This window comes from Athene noctua, chromosome 23, assembly GCF_965140245.1.
Source record: "Athene noctua chromosome 23, bAthNoc1.hap1.1, whole genome shotgun sequence".
In the NCBI taxonomy this organism is placed as follows: Eukaryota; Metazoa; Chordata; class Aves; order Strigiformes; family Strigidae; genus Athene; species Athene noctua.
The window spans coordinates 6,216,085-6,234,000 of record NC_134059.1 but is presented as its reverse complement, the minus strand read 5'-3'; the positions used below and the strand labels follow the sequence as shown (position 1 = coordinate 6,234,000).

Sequence of the window (17,916 nt, the reverse complement as noted above, 5' to 3'; positions counted from 1 at the left end):
GCTGAGCCCCACGCTAGCTTTGGAGACCAGGAAATGATAAATACCTCAGCTGAACGTTTTCCAAGATGTATTCCAGCTTATGAGGACATCGGCAGCAATCCTTTTATTGAGCACAGGCAGCACAGCCACAGCTCCGGAGCACTGACCACAGCCTGAAGCCTTGGCATATGAGGGAGCTGGGCAATTAATTGGATTTATAGGAAATCTGAACACACACACACACACACACATGCACAAATCAAAGTGGTTCTTTTTGAAGAGCAGCTCTCTGAGGAACAGAGGGTTATTTTTAACGAGAAGCTTTCTGAGGAACAAAGGGACAGGGCTTTGGCTAGCCTTAGGTTTCAGGATTTTCCATGGCCTTTACTGAATGAAGAAAGGCGAGAGAGACTTTTAGACTTTTCTGACAGCCTTCTTCATTAGAGTCGTCTCTGTGCGCTTCATGAGCTTTAAACTTTTACATGTTGCTGGGAAATCATCTGTTCGGGAGGGGTGACACTGCCCACCCGGTTTCCCAGGGCTGGAGCCAACAGCCCAGACCTGGAGACTTTGGGCTTTCACCCCCCCGGAGTGTTTCCTTGAGCCTTATCTCTAGCTGGCATCATTTTGTCCCTTGCTCCTGTTCCCAGTGAGGATTTCTCTCTGTCCCAGCTGCCTCCTGAGACCCATTGCATCATCAGCCAAAGGTTAAGAGAAAATCACCTCACAGGCTTTACAGTGAGTCATTTTTTTGTGGGCTTGGCTTGGACAGGGAGAAAGTTGCATGAACTCAGCTGGTTAATGGGAGAGTCCAACTCCATCTTGCTGCCTCTACCAGATTTGGGTCAGACCAATTTCCAAACAGGCTAATTGCCTCCCAATCTAGGGCAGCCACCCCTCCCACTGCCTCCTCGGGGATCCAGAGAACATTAAAAGGTAATTAGATATTTATAAGGACAGGCGAGCAGTCTCTGCCTGGGATGATGTATTAGCTTGAAGACATTATCTAATTCTCAGTTGTCTGAAATGAAATGTCTCCCTGCTGAAAAGGGACCTTCAGAGTGCAGCCTGAGACTCCCTAAGATCCAAAAACGGTCCCCGATGAACGGGGGAATATTTGCAGTCAGGGTACGGCCAAAAAAAGGCTTCCCTAGAAAAACCAGGAGGCAAAGTGGCTTCGCCTTGAGTGAGTCCTGCTGGCAGGAGGAAATTCCTCCTTGCACTGAGGCCAGGACAAGCCTGGGCTGCAGAGGGGCACTGGCCCTGCCAGGGCTTTGCCTGAGGATCTGCACCTCCTGCATTTCACCTCAGTTTGAATTTAGAAAAGGGGAAACTCGTGTGTCAACCCCTCCCGGGGTTTTTCTTGAGTGTTACAGAGGGAAGCTGGCCGTAGCATGGACACCTCCCCTGGCTGCACAAAGCACCCGGGACAACTGGGTTCAGCAGAGAGCTGCATCCCGGGCCGTGTCCTTGGCACCTCCATCAGCCCCTCTGGGCTCTCCCAGGGAAACCTCGGGCTGGAAAGACGAGAGGCTCTTACCCAGAACAGTGACGACAGCCAGGGATGTGCGGACAAATCCAGCGGCGCTTCCCATCCTGCGCCCCCGGCCGGGTTACGGCCTCCGCGGCTGAGCCTCTACGGGTGAGTGGGGACAGCAGCCCTGCGAGAGACACGGAGAGAGGGGGGTTATCTGCAGCGTTTCTCTGCTCTGGTCGAGGGGCCGGCACCCAGCTGCGTGTCCCCGCTGGCCACGGGCCCGGGGTGAGAGTCACTTGGGGGCAAACATCCAGCTGCTCGGAGACGAACACACAGGGGTTTGAAGGAGCTCTTTTTCTATCTGACATGACAGATCTGGTTGGGAAATTGTTGCTCCTCCTCCCTTAACTATCTGCCGCTCTTCCTCCCACCTCCAAAAATAATGCTTCCTTCCTAGTATTTTATATTAAAAAAAAACCCAAAACCAGAAGCACACCATGATATTAGTAGGGGGAGGAGGAGGAAATAGTAATACTTTCTTGTAATTTTGTGAAAAATGCTTCTTTAATTGAAACTCTTCAGGCAGGGAGTGACTGCTTTTGGGTGCTGTGCCAGCCCAGAGTCTCTCGTTCTGGAGAGGTTGGGGGGACCCAGCTCATCACCATGCCCAGCACCCCAGCTTGAGCATCCGTGCGGTGAGCTCCCGCTTGCAGGGCAGCGTGGAAAGCGAGTGGCACAAAGTGGTTGCACAAGGCTGGGTCATTTCCTGCTTTTCTTTTGAATTTAATGCCTTTGAATAGTTAATCAAGAGATAACGGAGAGCCAAAGCATTTCCCAATGCCGCGAGACACATTAGTAGGTGGAGCAGTGATTTCCAGTCTCCTCTGCAGACTCCTGTCTTCCAAGATCTCTCAAAAAGAAAAAACTCTCAACAAAACACAGTTTGTGCAGAGCCTGGTCCCTGCACTCTCCTGGCTAAACCCACCGCCGGACCAGCTTCAGCACACGCACCTCTCTCCTTGTAACTCCACCGGGCATGTTGGGCTGGTTTTTTGGGGTTTTTTTCCCGCTCTTTGTTAACAAAGCCTTTTGAAATACCGCATGGAGGAGCCCTGCAGCCCGGTGGAGCCTCGTGTTCCCCGGTGCCCTCCCAGACACACACCCCGGTGAGCGGCTGCTGGCGGCGCTGCCAAGAGCCGGGCTGCTCGTGGGCCGCGAGTTCTGCTTATCCCCCTGCTCCAGCTGGTGCCGCTTCCACTCCTCTCCCTGCCCATCTGTCTGCCCAAGCAGGCAGTGCTTGCTCCTAAGCTCCCCCAAGCAGGGATTAGCTTTCCATCCCATGGGATGCAGCCCCACGTCCAGTGCTGCTTTAAAAAAAAAAATAAAATCCAGCTCCCCGCTCATTATTAACAGCCCTTGAAACGCACCTGAGCAAACAGTGATAGTCCAGTGTTTGCTTCACGTCCTACCTCGGGGGACTCTGGCTGGGTGGAAAAACCACCTGGCCTCTGTGTTCTCACCCAAAAGGGAAGATTTTGCTGCCAACACTTGAAAGGGAGGAGACTCCGTCCCAAATCCTGCTCAGTTTTCATCTTGCTTGGGTCAGAGGGCTGGATCCCAGCCTCCCGGTGCAGCGCGGAGAGGTGAGCCCAGCCTGCCCGCCCTCATGCCCTGGTTTAATATTTTTTATGACAGGCCCCTAAGTAAGGCTGGTGCTTAATTATACAGTGTGGCGGGGAAGGAGGGACCCGGCCGTAAAGAAATAGAAGGAGAGGGCCGAGCAGTGTTCCAGCCAGGGGATTTGGGGACAAAGTGGAGAAGAGCGTGAGATGCATTTCCATGAAAGCTGCTCCACGCAGTTTGTTCCAGCAGCCCTGAAGTGAGTCAGTCACATGAAATCACTTGATGTCAACGAGAATCATGCCCCAAACGGTGTCCTGAACCCACGGCCTTTCAGCTAACACTGCCTCATTGTTCCCCTGCCTTCACCCTCTGCCTGCTTCTCTCTCATGTGTCTTGTGCTCCCGTCGTAAGCACTTTGGGACAAGGACCAGCTTTTAGCTCGATCTGTTTTGCAGGCAGCGCTGTGGTGTGGGTTTGCCAGCGATGCCAGCGCTGCACTAACTAATAAATTGACTTTTCCAAGTCTTTGCAGTTTGGTTTCTTCACCGGCGTGTTGCAACACCCAAGGTTTGCGGAAGGCAGCGAGCATCGAAGCTGTGCCTACACCCCACGACAGCAAATTAGAGTCTTGCTCTGTCGCTGCCAGCCCCGTTCCCTGAGGCTGAGTCCTCTGACTGTGCCCCGGGAGCTGCCTGCGAAGGTGCTGCCTGGCTGCAGCTTTGCTCCCTTCTATTCATTTTCCTCTCGCTTCTAAAACAAATAGGGAAGAGTGTGGGAAAGTTGGATTTTTGTTATTTTTAATAAGGAGCAGGCAGCGTGAGGAGGTCGGGGAGCGCCGTGTTGGGCGTTCTCCCTCCTGGAGGCTCCTCCGGGCTGCTCCTGCCCCTCGGCCGCCGTTCTGGTTTTATCAGCACTTCACACTTGCTGCTGTATGAAATAGAGATGCTGCATTTGAGTGAGAGCAGATTGCATCCTGCCTCTCCTGGGTGCTTTCGCCTAAACAAGCAGCGGTCCCCAGGGCTGAGCCACGGTCTGCTCAGGAGGGTGAGCTGCGATGCCCTTCTGCAGGAATACTTCTAGTGTCCCCCGTCAGCCCCCTTCCCTGCGGCCGAGAAAAGCTGGTGTCTTGTAAAAATTAAGCTGATTTGAACTATTTAATTAGTTGTTGATTCATTATTTATGATGTAAACTACGGCTTTGATCCCCGGTTCTGCTGCTGGCTCTGGCTCTTGCAGCTTCCCTCTTTCCCCCCACGACCTCCCCATCTGCTCTGATCCCTAACATTCGCATCATTTTCTCTTCTCGCTTCCTTGTGTCCATCCCTCCATTTCTCCAGCATCCCCCTCACGCACACAGACGTGTATTTGCTCCAGAAACACTCAGGGTTTTTTCCAAAGGTGAGATGTGCGAGGCCGCAGCTCTGCAGGCTGAGGTGGGGCTTGGGGAAGCTCTTGCCAAGGGGGCACAGGGAGATGCTCCTGTTTTGCTCTTCTAAATCCAGCCTCAGCCCAGCCCGAGCTTTAACTCCTTTGTAAAAAATTAGGAATGTGATAGCCAGGGAGAGCTCCAGGTACAGTCCACATCAAATGAGCACGTAGGAGAGTAACAGTATTTTCTACAAGTGCTGACGCTGTATTTGTTCGCAATTAGAGACTGGATGAAATAATCCTCTCAGATACTGTTTTGCGTGTTCTCGATTGTCTTATTGCCCGAGTGCAGTGATCAAATTGTGCTTGTGGGCCTGATGCTCTGAGATCACACCTGGGGCTGCACGAGGACCCCAGGGGCATCTTAAAGCCACGACCCCAACCCCGAGCTGCGGATCCTGCATCCGACTTTCCACTTCAGAGCATGGGTGTGCGCTTTGCACCTGATATTTAGACCTGCTCTCCATCCGTAATTAGAAGAGGGCCCGTGGGGACCTGTTCTTTCCCCTCTTCATAGGGTATTTTGACAGTCACTCGAGAACCTTCTGTTGTACTGAAAGGGGATCTGTCATCCCCACTAATGGATGCTGTCATTAATATTTCCAGTAGCAAGGGAGGCATGGGCACACTCAAAAACATGTGCATTAGCCCTTTCCTCTGGAGCCCCTGGGAGTTGGGAGCGATCCCTTACTGTGGAGGCAGAGTTAAAGGGCTACGGGGAGATTTTGAGGCCTCCTCTGGGAGAGGAGATGCTGCCGGGTCCAGTACCCGCAGCTCCAGTCCCGGCTGTGGAGCAGCATCCCTCAGAGGAGGCGACTCCAGCAGGACGCTGGGCATGGGGGGGGCGGACAGAAATGGATTTTGGTAGGAGATGGGCTCTAACAGGAGATGACATGTCCTGCACGGGCCCAGTGGCGTCTGTTACTGGGGTAAATGAGTGTAATTCAATCTCCTGTGGTTAAGTGATGAGATGAGCATTTGTGTGTAAGTGGGGCAGCTCCTTCTGCTGCAGCGTTCCCCGGGGAAGGTTTGATCCTGAGGGTGGGTGACGCAGGAGTTGGTCCTGTGCTGTGAGTGTCCCTTTTATTAGGGATCGTTGCTGAGGCTGGGAAGGGCATGCTTCTGATCTTTGCTGGATTTCGGCTTGCAAAACCTGTTCCAGTTGAGGTACATTTTGTCCATTCCCAGAACAGAATGTCTCAGTGAGTTGCAAATGGTTTTATTGTAATGTCTGTCCTCTTGTAAAACTGCCTGTGCTCAGGAGAGGCTGATCTGGATACAAACTCTGGGTTCAGCCTTTCCTGAGCTTCTTTGGCTTCAGATCTGTTGGTGGACCCAGGACCTGCAGCAGAAATCTTGGGACCACCCAAAACCCCTCCTAAGCAGTGAAGTCTCCAAGGTGCAAATGAGAACTGGCCAAAGCACCCTCAGAGGGGTTCAGAGCCCTGCGGTGGAGCTCAGCCCTCCCTGAGCTCATCAGTCCTCCCATAACGGAGACAAAACCCTGCCAGCAGTTACTGGGGGAACCCTGCTCCCCAGTGCGTGACCCTGATGTAGAGGGATGCCGTGGGCCCTGCCTGCTGGCTTTGGTACCTGCCCCAACTGTGGCAGAGATGAGATGTGCCCCAGAAACACTTCTAGCAGTAGCTGGGGGGGTCCTGTGTGCCCTCTCTCCTGCCTGGGTGGGTTTAGATCATTCTTGGCATGTTAGAAAGGTCCCAAAGGCTCTGCCCCTGCACAGCTTTTGAAGGCAAAGCCCTTCTCCTCTGCTGTGCAGGCTGAGGGAGAGGAGCAGCACCAGCTCCACCCTGCTGTCCCCATCCTGCCCCGTCAGCCCCACTCGGAGCAGAGCCCACGGGGTGGCTGCTGTCGCCACTGCAGGGTCTGCGCGATGGGCTCGTTCACCTGCCCGGGATCTCTGTCTGCACCCCAACATCGCCCTGAGGAGCTGGGCAGTGGGATGGAGGGAGGCGACAGAAGGGGGTACTTGGAGGGGGAGAGTTCTCCCCGCCCCCCCGGCTGTGCCTGCACAGGAGGAGCTGAGGCTGGTGGGGGAGGCTGGGAGCCTCCAGCCCGAAGCGCTGGGAGCAGATGGTGCTCACAGCCTGGGCTCCTTCCCTGCCAGCAGCTCCCTGCTGGGCCACAGCGATGCCACCCGCGGCCGGGGCTCTGCTGTCCGGATGCGTTTGTTACTGCCCGATGGGCCCAGGCGTGGGGGCACGACGCAGGGGACACGCTGGGCACGTCCTGCCCGCGGGAGGGCTTCGCTGCGGGGCTGGGCGAGGGGGCACCTGCGGGCAGGGAGCTCACCCCAGGAGGGGTGAGTTAAAGCAGGTGATTTCAGTCCATCTGTCTGTCTGTCTGTCTGCCCTTGCTGCTGCTTGTGCACCTGGGCCAGGCAGGCAGGGGAGGTGCGGAGCAGTGGCTGGGATGTCCAACAGCCCAGCTCAGGGACAAGGGAGATGGCCCGCGGCAGAGGGTCTGAGCCCTGGGATGGCAACAGGGCCACCAAGCAAGGGGCTTGCACAGGCCAGGCTGAATCGGAGCACCCAGAGCTGGGGCCTCTACCCTGGCCCTGTGCCCCAGGTGTGAGCAATTACAACCAGCCCTCGTTAGGGTAATTATAAACTGGGCTCTACGCTCCTAGCTCAGTGTGGAGACCAGGGAGTGTGGTGGAGAGAGGTAAGAGGGGTGAGAAGATGCAAAGGTTTAATTTGGGGCCCCTCAAGTCCCCAGAGCAGTGGGGTGGGGGGCTGCAGCAGGGCAGGACCCTGTCAGGAGGGGGTGGGTGCGGGGGTTCACCCCTCAGCATGGCTGGGGAGGGTGGCCTGAGCTCCCTGGGGGCTGGTGCTGCTGGGGGCTGGCACTGGGTTCTTTGGTTCTCGGTGTCGTCTGTAGCCCTGACTGGTTTGTGCTGCTGTGTCCGAGCTTGGTGAGTGCTGCCAGCCTGCGGTGCCCTGGCCTGCCTGCGCTCTGGTTTTAATCCCCAGCGTGGCCTCAGTGTCCCTGTCCCTTTGCTGGCAAGAGCCTCCAGCATGCTGCCTGCTTCTGGGAGCTCTTGGCTGAGATAAATTATACTCTTAGAGATGAAGTCAAGCAGCAAAACAGCAATCCAGGGATCGTGCATCACACAAACCTGCTTTGCTGGCTGCTAGAAGAAAAGTTTGTTGTGTTTGCTGAGGCACCTCCAAAACTCGGGTGGGATTTTATTTGGGGTGGGTTTTCGTTTGGGTTGGATCTGGCTCTGGTCCTGTTGCTCTCTGTTGGCTGGGCTCAGTGCAGGAGGGCTGCAGGCTCCTCGCAGCGCGCTGCAAACCCATCTACATCTGGAGCAATCCTGAATCGCCATATCCATGGAAACTAAGAGCTTCTCCCTTTGACACGGAGCATCCCGAGCATTACCATTCCTGCTCCCCGTAGGGTTGGGTCCAGAGGTGGGTGTGTGGGCCCTAATTAATTTTTTTTGGAGAGTGCAGCAGGCTGTAGGGTTTGGTGTGTGTGAATGGATGGAGGGGCAGAGCCTTGTGTGTACGATGGTGCCCAAACCACCCGTGGCTGTGCAGGGGTGAATTGTCTGGCTGGCACGTGTGCCCGCGCACGGACCCGTGGGCACGGGGTACCACGGAGTGAGTGCTCAGGAGTGACCCCAGCGCTGCTGGGTGTATTTAATACCCCCAGCGCCTTTGGGTGCGGGAGGATGTGCGCTGCCTGCCCCGGGGTGGGGAGGGAAAGGCTCTGAGCATCCCTTTCCCAGGGCTGTGAGACTAGCTGGGGAGGGGACATGCTGGGACGGGTGCTCTCCCCCTGCACCAATCCCTTGACTATGTTGCTGCATCTTATCAATCATTGATTAATTGTAACAGAAGTGGCTTGATAAGGATCAATATCTGATCAGTGGCTCCTGCTCTTTCCCCCTGGGGTGGGTGAAGGGAGGGGAGCGGCTCAGAGCGGTGTAGGGGGGTGGAGTGAGAGGGGGCAGCCACGATTATCCAACAACCTGGAGAAAAATGAGAGAAAAATCTCTGCAAGGGGAGGGAAGCCCTTCCCGTGGGACCTGAGGAAACTCTGCTTCAGCAAACGCATCGCTGGCGTGACTGGGGAGAGCCCTGTGCTGCCGGGAGAGGACCGAGGCTGCCACACTCGTGCCTTTTGCATCACTTCTTTTGTTGTTGTTGTTAGATGGACCCATGTTTGAGCAAAGCACTGGGAGAAGAGCTGCTGCTCTCGGGCTGAGCTTCTCCGAGTGGATTATACGGGGTGTTATGGGGACAAGCGTGTGGCGGATGAGACGGTCCTGATGCCCGAGAGCAACTCCTGCCACGGGCAGGGGGAGGTTAAGCTTCGCTTAGGGACAAAATAGGCCTGTCTAGTCCTCCTGGCCCTGGCGCAAGGAGCAGGCAGGCTCTGATGTGCTCCCAGCAGGACAGCTGTATTAAGGCACGGTCTTCAAGCGCTCTCTGTTTTCTCTGTGTCTTTTAAGTGCTTTTTCCTAATAATTGGTTGGTGCATTCATGGACATCGCGGGTCACGGCACCTCATTGTAAGAGGGTCTCAGTGGGAGTTTTCTTTTGGTTCAGCCCCCAGCCAGCAAGTCCAGTCCCTCCCTCCCCTCCCCAGACAGGCAAAGCCCCTCCAGCCCCCTGCTTGTGCCCAGCTCAGCGTCTCTTTGTGCAGGAGACAAAGCCGGGCTCTGCGGTCGGTCCGGAGACACGGGCTGGGGGTGTGCACAGCACTGGGGCGGGATGGCTTTGGGTCTGGAGTTTCTGTAGTGGTAAAATCTAATTGTAATAAAACAGGTGATGTTACGAGTGGGCCTTTACTGCTTTTTCTGTTGCATTGGGCAGTTTGAAGTTTAGATCTGAGCTTTGCAGTTAGTGTGCTTGATTTTTTTTTTTTTTTTAATTTATTTTTCTGAACTGGCCAGATTCCATCTCTGGCTGCAGTCACCTTAGTGCCTTGGAGTGGTAGGGATACAGCCTGAGCTGCGTGATCCTCAGCTCTGCTGCGATAAACCCTTGGTAAATCCCCTGAGTTTTAGAGCTGAAGTGTTTGGTGGGACCTGGAGTTTTCCCTGCAGCCAGACCAGGCTCGTGCCACCTCTGGGCAAGACCCTGGTGTCCATGGGCAGCGCTGCCAGAGCGGCTGCAGCAGCATCTCAGCCCTGAGGATGTTAGGGGAGTGTTAGAAAGCAAAGGAGTCCAACAGAAACAGCCATGAGACCTTCCCACAGGGTCTGGACCCGGGGGGCAGAGGGGACGGAGGGAGCTTTGCCGGGGAGGGGATTTCCCCATGAGCTGCCTCACAGGCTGGGCACGAGCGTGGCGTTTGACCAAGGCTGCCAGCATGCAGCTCCTAAGCTCTCCCTGAAGACTTGTGTCTCAATCGATAGCCCAAGTCGATAGCAGCTGGAAAGATGCTTAAAGTCTTTGAAAACAAGGCCACAAGTGACTCCAGTTTAGCACATGGGTGTTCGAGAGATGATGTCTGCCTGAAATCCTCATTAATGCCCTGATTGCGGTTGCTAAAGTTCCAAATCTGGGGCCCTTCTTACAGACACTCCCCTGCAAAATTAATGTGTTGCAAACCCCTCTCTGAGCATAGCGGAGCACGATCTCGAGCCTCTTTGCCTAGGAAATGCAGGTTATTAATCTGGGGTGCCCGGGAGGGGATGCTGAGACAGGCTGGATGTCGGGCAGAATGCTGGCAAAAGGGACGGGGAGGGAGTCGCGGTCTGGCTGCGCAGGCTGCTATCATCCCCCCGAAATAAAACTCCAAAATAAAGCTCCACGCTGCGGGTTTTCCTTTCCTCTTACAGCGCAGCACCACGCATCGAGCACGCACAGCTCGGCCGTGGGGAGCTCTGCCTAAACCCCGGGACATCCACAGCCTCGCAAACCCACCCACTTTCTGCCATTAGTGCTACCGTGGCGTCAGCAGCAGCAACTCTTTGATGTGGCAGCGGTATAAATAGCTCCCTACCTGCGACAGAGCCTGGCTCCCTCCCCTCTGCTGCCTGGTAAATCACTTGGCAGGAGCCAGTCCTGGGGAGAGGCTGTAGCAAGAAAAAAAAAAAACCCAAGTGCAGAACTCGGGGAAACCTGGCGAACGCAGCCCCGGGCAGGTGATGCCGTCTGTGGGGAAGCCCTAACACCTCCCAGCGTGTCACAGCAGCGCTGGTGCTGGCTGTGCTGTTTGTGTGGCTGGGTAGAGTCGTGCCCAAAGCAAGAACCTTCCCAGTGTGGTGGTGGGGGGGGATGTCTGTGTATGGCAGAGCTCCTCAGCCCTCGCCTTGGCCCTGCTGCGTTGCCAGGAGCTTGTGCTGGGGGGGTGCAGCATCCCCAGGCAGAGGGGAGCTTGGTGATGTGGTGCTAAAATCCTCTCCCTCCTCGGAGAAGGTTAGAGGACCCTCTGTAATGGTGTCCTGTTTATTTTGCTCCTTGGGAGGCATCATCCCTGCGTCTGACCTTCTCGCCTGTCTCTGAATACTAAAAACCACCTTAAGTCTCCAAATAGTGACAAGCTGATCTCTTCTTCATAAAAAACAAGCAAGAACCGGCAAGAACCATATATCCCTCTGCCTTTCTCCAGCGTAGGCTCCCTGTTTTATGGCGCTCTGGTGCAGGACTGACAGCTCTACAGGTTGTACGATAAATAATACATGTAATAATTTAGGATCTAGGCTGCTGTTGGGGGCTGGGTTCAGTATTTTTACAACTGGCTGTGGGTGGGAATAGCTCTCCTGCTCCCTGAAGTCTTGGGACATCTCTCTTGTGGTTGTGTTAAACGTCCCTCTGGTAAGATCCTGGACTCTACAGGGGTGTTGTGGCAATGGGACCGAGAGCGTTTGTCTCGGAGAAGAAAACAGTTTGGGTTCAAGGAAGCAGCTTTTGTCTGGCTTGAGAGCGGATTTTGATTCTGAATCTGCCAAGATCTTCTCTACAGCTCCACAAGCACCCAGAGATGTTTAGTGTTGGGGAAAGACAGATAGTGTCTAGGGAGAGCCTGATGCAGCCAATCACAGTAGATTTTAATAATACTTTTTCCCTTTCGTCTGGTTTTTTTTTTTGACTCTAAGGAAGCGTCTCTTACCTCTTTCTGTGTATCTGTGCTTTAACATCTCTGAAAGCCCACGGTCGATGCTGGGGTTTCCTGCGTGGTGTATTTGTTTATATGGCAACGCTTCAAGATAACCTGGTGTGAAAGGGGGGGGGGGGGGTGTGGGGTGTGGTGCCATCTCACTGCTGTAGAGCCCAGGGCTTTCAGGGTTGCTATCAGCCCATCCCAAAATCTTCCTGTGATTCCTCATCCCTGGGAAGCAGGGCTGATAATGCCTGACGCTGATTTAGGAAGGAGAGAGATGTGCCTCCGGGTGTGCAGGGTAAGTACAGGCCATGCTGTGTGAAGCCAATTCCCTACAAAATGGAACAAAACCCACCTCTGATTTGAGTAGAAGTGCCTTGGGCTGGCCAGCGTGGGTGAGCCTGGTGCTGGGAGCCAGCCCTGGGGCTCTGCTGGGCAGGGAGCCCTGCGCGTCTGGGCTGGGGTGCTGTTGGGAGGCTCCTTGGGATGTGACGTGTTCCAGGTGACTGTGTGGGTTTGCTTTGTGCCCGGCACCCCCAAGGAAAAAAAAACCTCAAAGACTGGGGTGGTGGCGTGGTCACTGCAAGTAGACAAAGTGCTGAGGGGGAGCTTGGGGCCTGCTGGGGGATGCTGAAGGGAGGAGGCACTCAGAAACCCAGGGAGGTGTCTGCCTCTTGTTGGGGTCAATGATTTTTGTGGGTAATTTGGACTTTGGGCACACGCAAAGCACGTGGGGTGGTTGGACAGCTGGGCTGTACTTTAACGCACGTGAGCTCAGTCTCCACGTGGGCTCCCAGCTCCGTGGGCCAGACCCTCTGGAGCGTGTGTGGGAAATACCTCCCGAAGGACGTGGTTGGGTTTTCAGCCTTTTATGATTTGCTTGTGGTAAATTTGCAGAGAAAATAATAGCACAGGCCATTAAATTCTCTGCGGATATTTTGAGTGACAAAAGTCGTGGTTGCTCTGTTTGATAGTAATTGATCGGGTGATGGAGAAGAGCATTAGCATCCCTTTGTCTCGGTCTACTCGTGCTCCAGGGAGAGCGTGCAGCTGGGCTTGACGTGACACTCTTGTCTTCTGTGTTATTTAGTCTTGGGTGATTCTAATCTACCCCTGGAAAGTGCAGTGATTTCCAGAAAGTTTGGGACCTGCTGCTTTCCTGTATTAGTAACGCAAACGGCTTTTGGAACAGCTGGGGTTGCCGTTGGGTGTGCTCAGTACCAAATATATCACCCTGAGAGGTTCATCTGTGGGTGCAAACCTGCTCCTAAATCTGGTGCAAGAGCCTGTGCTTTGGTTTTGTGCCCTCAGGCCATGTGGTGGACATGGCTGGAGGTGGCCTGGGAGGAGCAAGAGCTGTTCTTGGGGTCTGGCTAAAGACTTGGGCTGGGGTTGCTGCTGCCTCCCATCCTCCAAGCAACTAGTGTTTTGTCAGAGAGATGACAATCTCTCGTGAATACCCCCCAGTCCGGCCAGAAAATTAATGCTGGGGCTCGTGGGAGTGGTGCAAGCCTGGGGGAGTCAGTGGGGGAGATGCAAAGGGAGGAGGGAGCTCGGGAGGTTTTAAGATGTGGGACTGGAGCCCTGCAAAGCAAACCCCGGCTGCTTCCCCGGCCGAGCATCCGTCCCGCGGCGCGTGGGAAGGAGCCGAGCTGTGCCCTGCCCGCCGTGTGGGCCTGGGGTGGGCAAGTCCGTGACTTCACGCTGAGCCCCTCTGGCTCCCCACTGCCATGAGCTCCCCCACACGCTGCAAACCCCCGACCAGCCTCAGACCCAGGAACACCCCCGTACACCTCGAGTGGCCCCATCTCCTGCCCCTCGCGTGGGATCTGCCCTCGTGGGGTGTGTGTAAGGAGGGGACTTGGGACTCCAGGGTCTTCCTCAGCCTCCCTGCGGAGGAAACCCGGGTCTCTCGGGCTGCTCTGGGCTCTGCCAGCCCATGCTGAAGTAGTTCTGTGCAGCAAAAGCTGTGTGAGCCCCCCCAGCCCTCCCTGGCACCACATTGGAGACGCCTGACCCCGCGGGAGTGAGCTCTCAAAGTGCCCCCAGCCAGAACACCCCAGGAAAAGCAGAACGGCATCATTAACAACCACAACAAATATCCCCAGACTCATTCCGTAAGAGAGATTTTGCTGACAGCCCTGTCGACCTCGGCCGCTCGGCCCCTGCCACAAGTGACACAGCCACAGCCCCCCCATTCCTCCCAACTCCACCCCCGGCTCCTCTCCAGCGCAGGCATCGCCCGCAAAGCCATCGCCCACCGAGGAATGCCCAAGCCCACCCCTTGCTCTTGCCTCCCCCGTGCCCGCCGGAGGCGAGCGGGATCTGGCAGGTTCCCTCTCGCCGGAGCAGAGCCCAGCGCGCCTGCAAGTTGGCTCTGCTGGGGAACGATGCCCTGAAACCCGGAGCCTCTTTCTTCCCATCTCGGATGGAGGAAGGAGGGAGAAGGGACTTACCTGGGGTGGGGTGGGTGGCTGTGCATGAGCTGGGGGCCCCGCCGGTGCCGGGGGCTCGGCTGCGAGGCAGCGCTTGGCTGGTGCCTGCCCGAGTGTGGATGTGTGTGCCCGAAGCCACTGCAGCATCTCTGCATTAGGATGTGCTCCTCCCTCTCCTCCCTCCTTGCGTGCGCGCTCCCTCGCTCGCTGCCAACCACCACGCTGGTCCCTGGAGAGGGTATTTTTTTTTTCCCTTTGCCTTTACCTCACTTGCCACAGTCCAAGGACCAGTCAGGGAGGCAGAGCGACTTGCAGCATCATGCATAATTCATGCCTTTCCTCAGCATCCCTGGCTGCTGCTCCCACCAGCACAAACCCCTCGTCTGCACCGATCGCCGCCGGCTCGCCCCGTCCCTGGGGCCGGAGCAGGTGTAGGCCCGGGGGGGGAGCTGGGGGAGCCGGGGGAGCCGGGGTGGGGGGTCCGAGCTCATATCTGCGGGGTGGAAGCAGGAAAGAGATTAGCCCCAGCTGGGCTCCGTGCAGTGTGTGCGTGTTTCTGTACATACGCACACCCCCGTGCCTAAATATATGTGTATTGGGATGTACACACACAGAACCAGGCGTATGTGTGCTGGGAGGATTGTTTTATAGGAAAATTTGAAGCTACATCAAGGTGGTACCCGACCCACGCTGCGCCGGGGAGGACGAGGCTTCCTCACAGCGGGGTTAGTGGTGTGTGTCCAAGGGGGGGCTCTGCGTGGTGCTGGGGGTGGCAGCCGGGCTCAGCTTTGGGTTTTTGGATGTGCTGGAGCCACCTTTGGCTGTTGCTGTGGTCCAAGGGGCTTAGGGCTGGGCTTGCCCATGTTGACAACACCCTGCAAACAGCAGCTGTGCCCCCCCCCGAGGCTGCACACAGAGTCCTTCCCCGTGAATATCTGCAGCCACAAGATCTTTGCTGTTTTCTGGCTGTGGGGGGAAAGGTCTGTCCGGGTGGAGCGATGCTATGAGATGTGCCAGGGATGCTCCAGGACTTCCTCCGTCGTACCCCGCAGGCGCTGAGGTTTGGGGGAAGGAGGTGCTGCTGATCCCAGTGTGGCTGAGCGAGCAGAGGACCCCCGTGGGGTGGGGGTTTGTCCGTGGGCAGGTCGCTGCCCGACTGCACGCAGCGAGGTGGGAAGCGAAGGATTCGGGAGCTCAGCAGAGACCACCCTGCGCTCTCCATCCCTTCCAGCCCAGACCTGTTAATGATGTGAGGAGATCAATGGGCGCTGGGGCTGTCCACAGGTTAATGGCCCGCAATTACAGAGGAGTAATTAAGGCATTAGTATCTCTATTGATTGGCAAAGCTCCACTGGTCCAGGCTCCTCCAGCAATGTGATGGAGGGGAGCATGTTGCTGGTCCCGTCTCCCTTCCCCTTGCCCAGCTTGCCCCGTTCTCTGCTCCCCGCTGCCATTTTGGGGTGAGACTGGCAGAAACCGGCCACAGCCCTTCTCACAGACCTTGTCTGCTTTTGCTGGACAGAAGGGAAGATCAGGATTGGATCCTGACCCCAGCAAAGGACTAATGGAGGGATCACACAGAGGGAAAGCTGGGAGAGGTGACGAGTCCTGTCCCCAGTGCAGGGAGTGGGACCTGCCCTGTGACCCTGCAGCTCCCCGAGGGCCCCTCTGCGGGTGACAAGGACATTGGTGACCTCTTGGGTGTTTGTCCTTGTGCCCACACGTGCTGAGATCACAGTGATAGCAGCTGGGGGAGGAAGCAGCTCTGTGAGGGCTCCCTGGGCTGCTCCCAGTGCCGACAGTGGCTGGCTCTTAGCGATGGTAATGGGCAACAGGCTGGAGCTGCCTCGGAGGAGGAGGAGGAGGGGGACGGGAGGCAGTCTGTCGGCATCGATCCAGTCCTGCCGCCCCACTGGGCGGGCAGAGGTCAGGGAAGATATGGGTGTTGTTATCGTGCTGTAAAAAGGGACGAGTGCTAATGCGTGTGTGTCTCCCCCGTATCGATCGCAAGGATGAGGACGGGCCCGTTGTCGCCCGCTCCTGGATGACGAAAGCGCCGTGTGTCCTACGGGAATGATGGCAGCAGCTGCCTGTGTGGCCCGTGGCGAGGCTGAGACCGTGGGCCCCACTGGTTCCCGTGGCAGTGGGCAGAGGGAAATGGTGGCCCCGAGGTGTTCAGGGGTCCCTGGCTTCCAGCTAGCTTGAATTTCTGCATCAAGGACCAAGCACAGCACAATTCCTTCTACATCCTTCCTTGGGGCAGGGACTGAGGGTGGCTGGTGCCACCATCGCCCCAGTCTGTACTGGGGAGGTCTCCTACACTGGGCAAAAGGTGCTGTTTGTTGTTTTTTGTTTGTTTTTTTTTCCTCACTGCTGTTCGAGTTGGGAAGGGGGCAGATAAACCTCCAGCCACAACACTGAGTAGGAATCACTAATACTTCCATCCTATTAGTGAGGGCTGCAGCAATTACATCTTCATTAGCCAAAGAGGTTCTGCTGTTTTTCCCCCTTCCTTCAGCCCATTCTCGTCAAGGCTTTGCACCAGGGAGCCTCTGCTAAGAGCACTTCAGAGCCTTGGGGGCAGGAAGGGCTGGGGAGTGCAGGATTGGCCCCTGAGGGAGGCATCGCTCACCACTCCTCTGCCAGGATGTGCTGGCTCAGGAGGGGGGGACTCGGGTTAAACCCTGGTGCTCCCCTGTGTTTGCTGGGCCACGGCGGGGGGGCTTCTGTCTCCATCTCACCGCATGTGCTTCTGCTCTAAGGGTGTTTGTGCTGCAGCCAGTGCTGGCAGGGATGCAGAGCTGCTGTTTGCCAGCACAGCGTGTCTCAAATGTCCCAAACCAGCATCATGAGTACGTCCAGGTAGCTGGGCAGCCCTTGCTCCTTTCTGCCTCAGTTTCCCCACCTGAAAAAGATAGCGCTGCCTGCACCGAGGCCTCGCTGGCCTCCGGGACAGTGAGCAGGGGCTCTGCGAGGAGCCATGTGCTCCTTCCGAGGTCATCTGGAGCAGGTATTGCTGCCCTTTGAGTGGTTCCCCTAATGCTTCCTGTGGGCTGGCAGCCACGTGTAATTATTTAAAGCTTTGTTGACAGTTAGGAAAGAATCGAAACTCTCCGGATTTCACAGCACTCACCTGGCAGACAGACAATCAGACAGGGCACGGGTTGAAATCCTCTTGGAGGACGGGCTGTCCTCCCTGCGTCGGATGCCCTGCGTGGTGCTGCCAGCTCAGCTCCTGGGCTCCCCACCTCTGCAGCCGCCCTCACCCCGTTCACCCAGGACACTTCTGATGGGTTTGTTCTGGTGCTTCGAGCTGCTCCCATATTTCAGCCTCTACCAGATTTTAATGCACCAAGTGTTTCCTGCTGTTTAATACAGCTGAGCAGATCTCCTGGCTGTGGGAGGGAGATGTCAGAGCACAGGACGGGGGGGGCCGTAAAAACACAAGTGGGGAGAACTGCCCTGCCTGTGCCAGGTCATCCCGGGTGTGACGGGAGCGAAGACCTGCCGCTCCCCAGACCCTTTGGGTGAGCCTCTCATGCCATGTTGCAGCAGCAGAAATGCAGAACTGCTGGACTGAGCTTGCACGGGCTTTGGGAACCAGCCCTGAGCCCGCAGGATGGTCGTGAGAAGACAAACTGGGGGGGTTTGCTCCCATCCTGCCACCCCGGCTGCTGCTTTCGCATCTCGGCGCGGTGCTGAGCTCTGCACCTGGCTGTTGGGAGACCCTTCTGAAAACAAATCCCTGATGTTTTATCACGGCCGGTCTTGGCTCAGGGCTTGTGCTGCTTTGCCTGGATAAACCAAGGACTAACAGAGGTCTACCAGGGTAGCAAAAGAGACCTGGAGGTTTTTAAACCACTTGGGCACCGACCCGCTGGGCGGACGCGCTTCC

At 56.2% G+C, this 17,916-nt stretch overlaps 1 protein-coding gene across 2 annotated transcripts in view; it reads right to left on the bottom strand.

Moving 5' to 3' along the window:
* Nucleotides 1–14,216, bottom strand: part of CNTN2 (contactin 2) — a 33,307-nt gene extending 19,091 nt beyond the window's left edge. The window contains exons 1-2 of one of the 2 annotated variants that reach the window (XM_074925412.1): nucleotides 14,043–14,216; nucleotides 1,520–1,640 (exon numbers count right to left, since the gene is read on the bottom strand). In XM_074925412.1, coding sequence (XP_074781513.1) covers nucleotides 1,520–1,574 — 55 coding nt within the window. In that variant the 5' untranslated portion in view covers nucleotides 1,575–1,640; nucleotides 14,043–14,216. Of the gene's footprint in view, nucleotides 1–1,519; nucleotides 1,641–2,883; nucleotides 2,930–14,042 lie in introns of those variants that run through there. The other variant, XM_074925413.1, reaches the window with a different exon arrangement.
* Nucleotides 14,217–17,916: the final 3,700 nt, after the last annotated feature.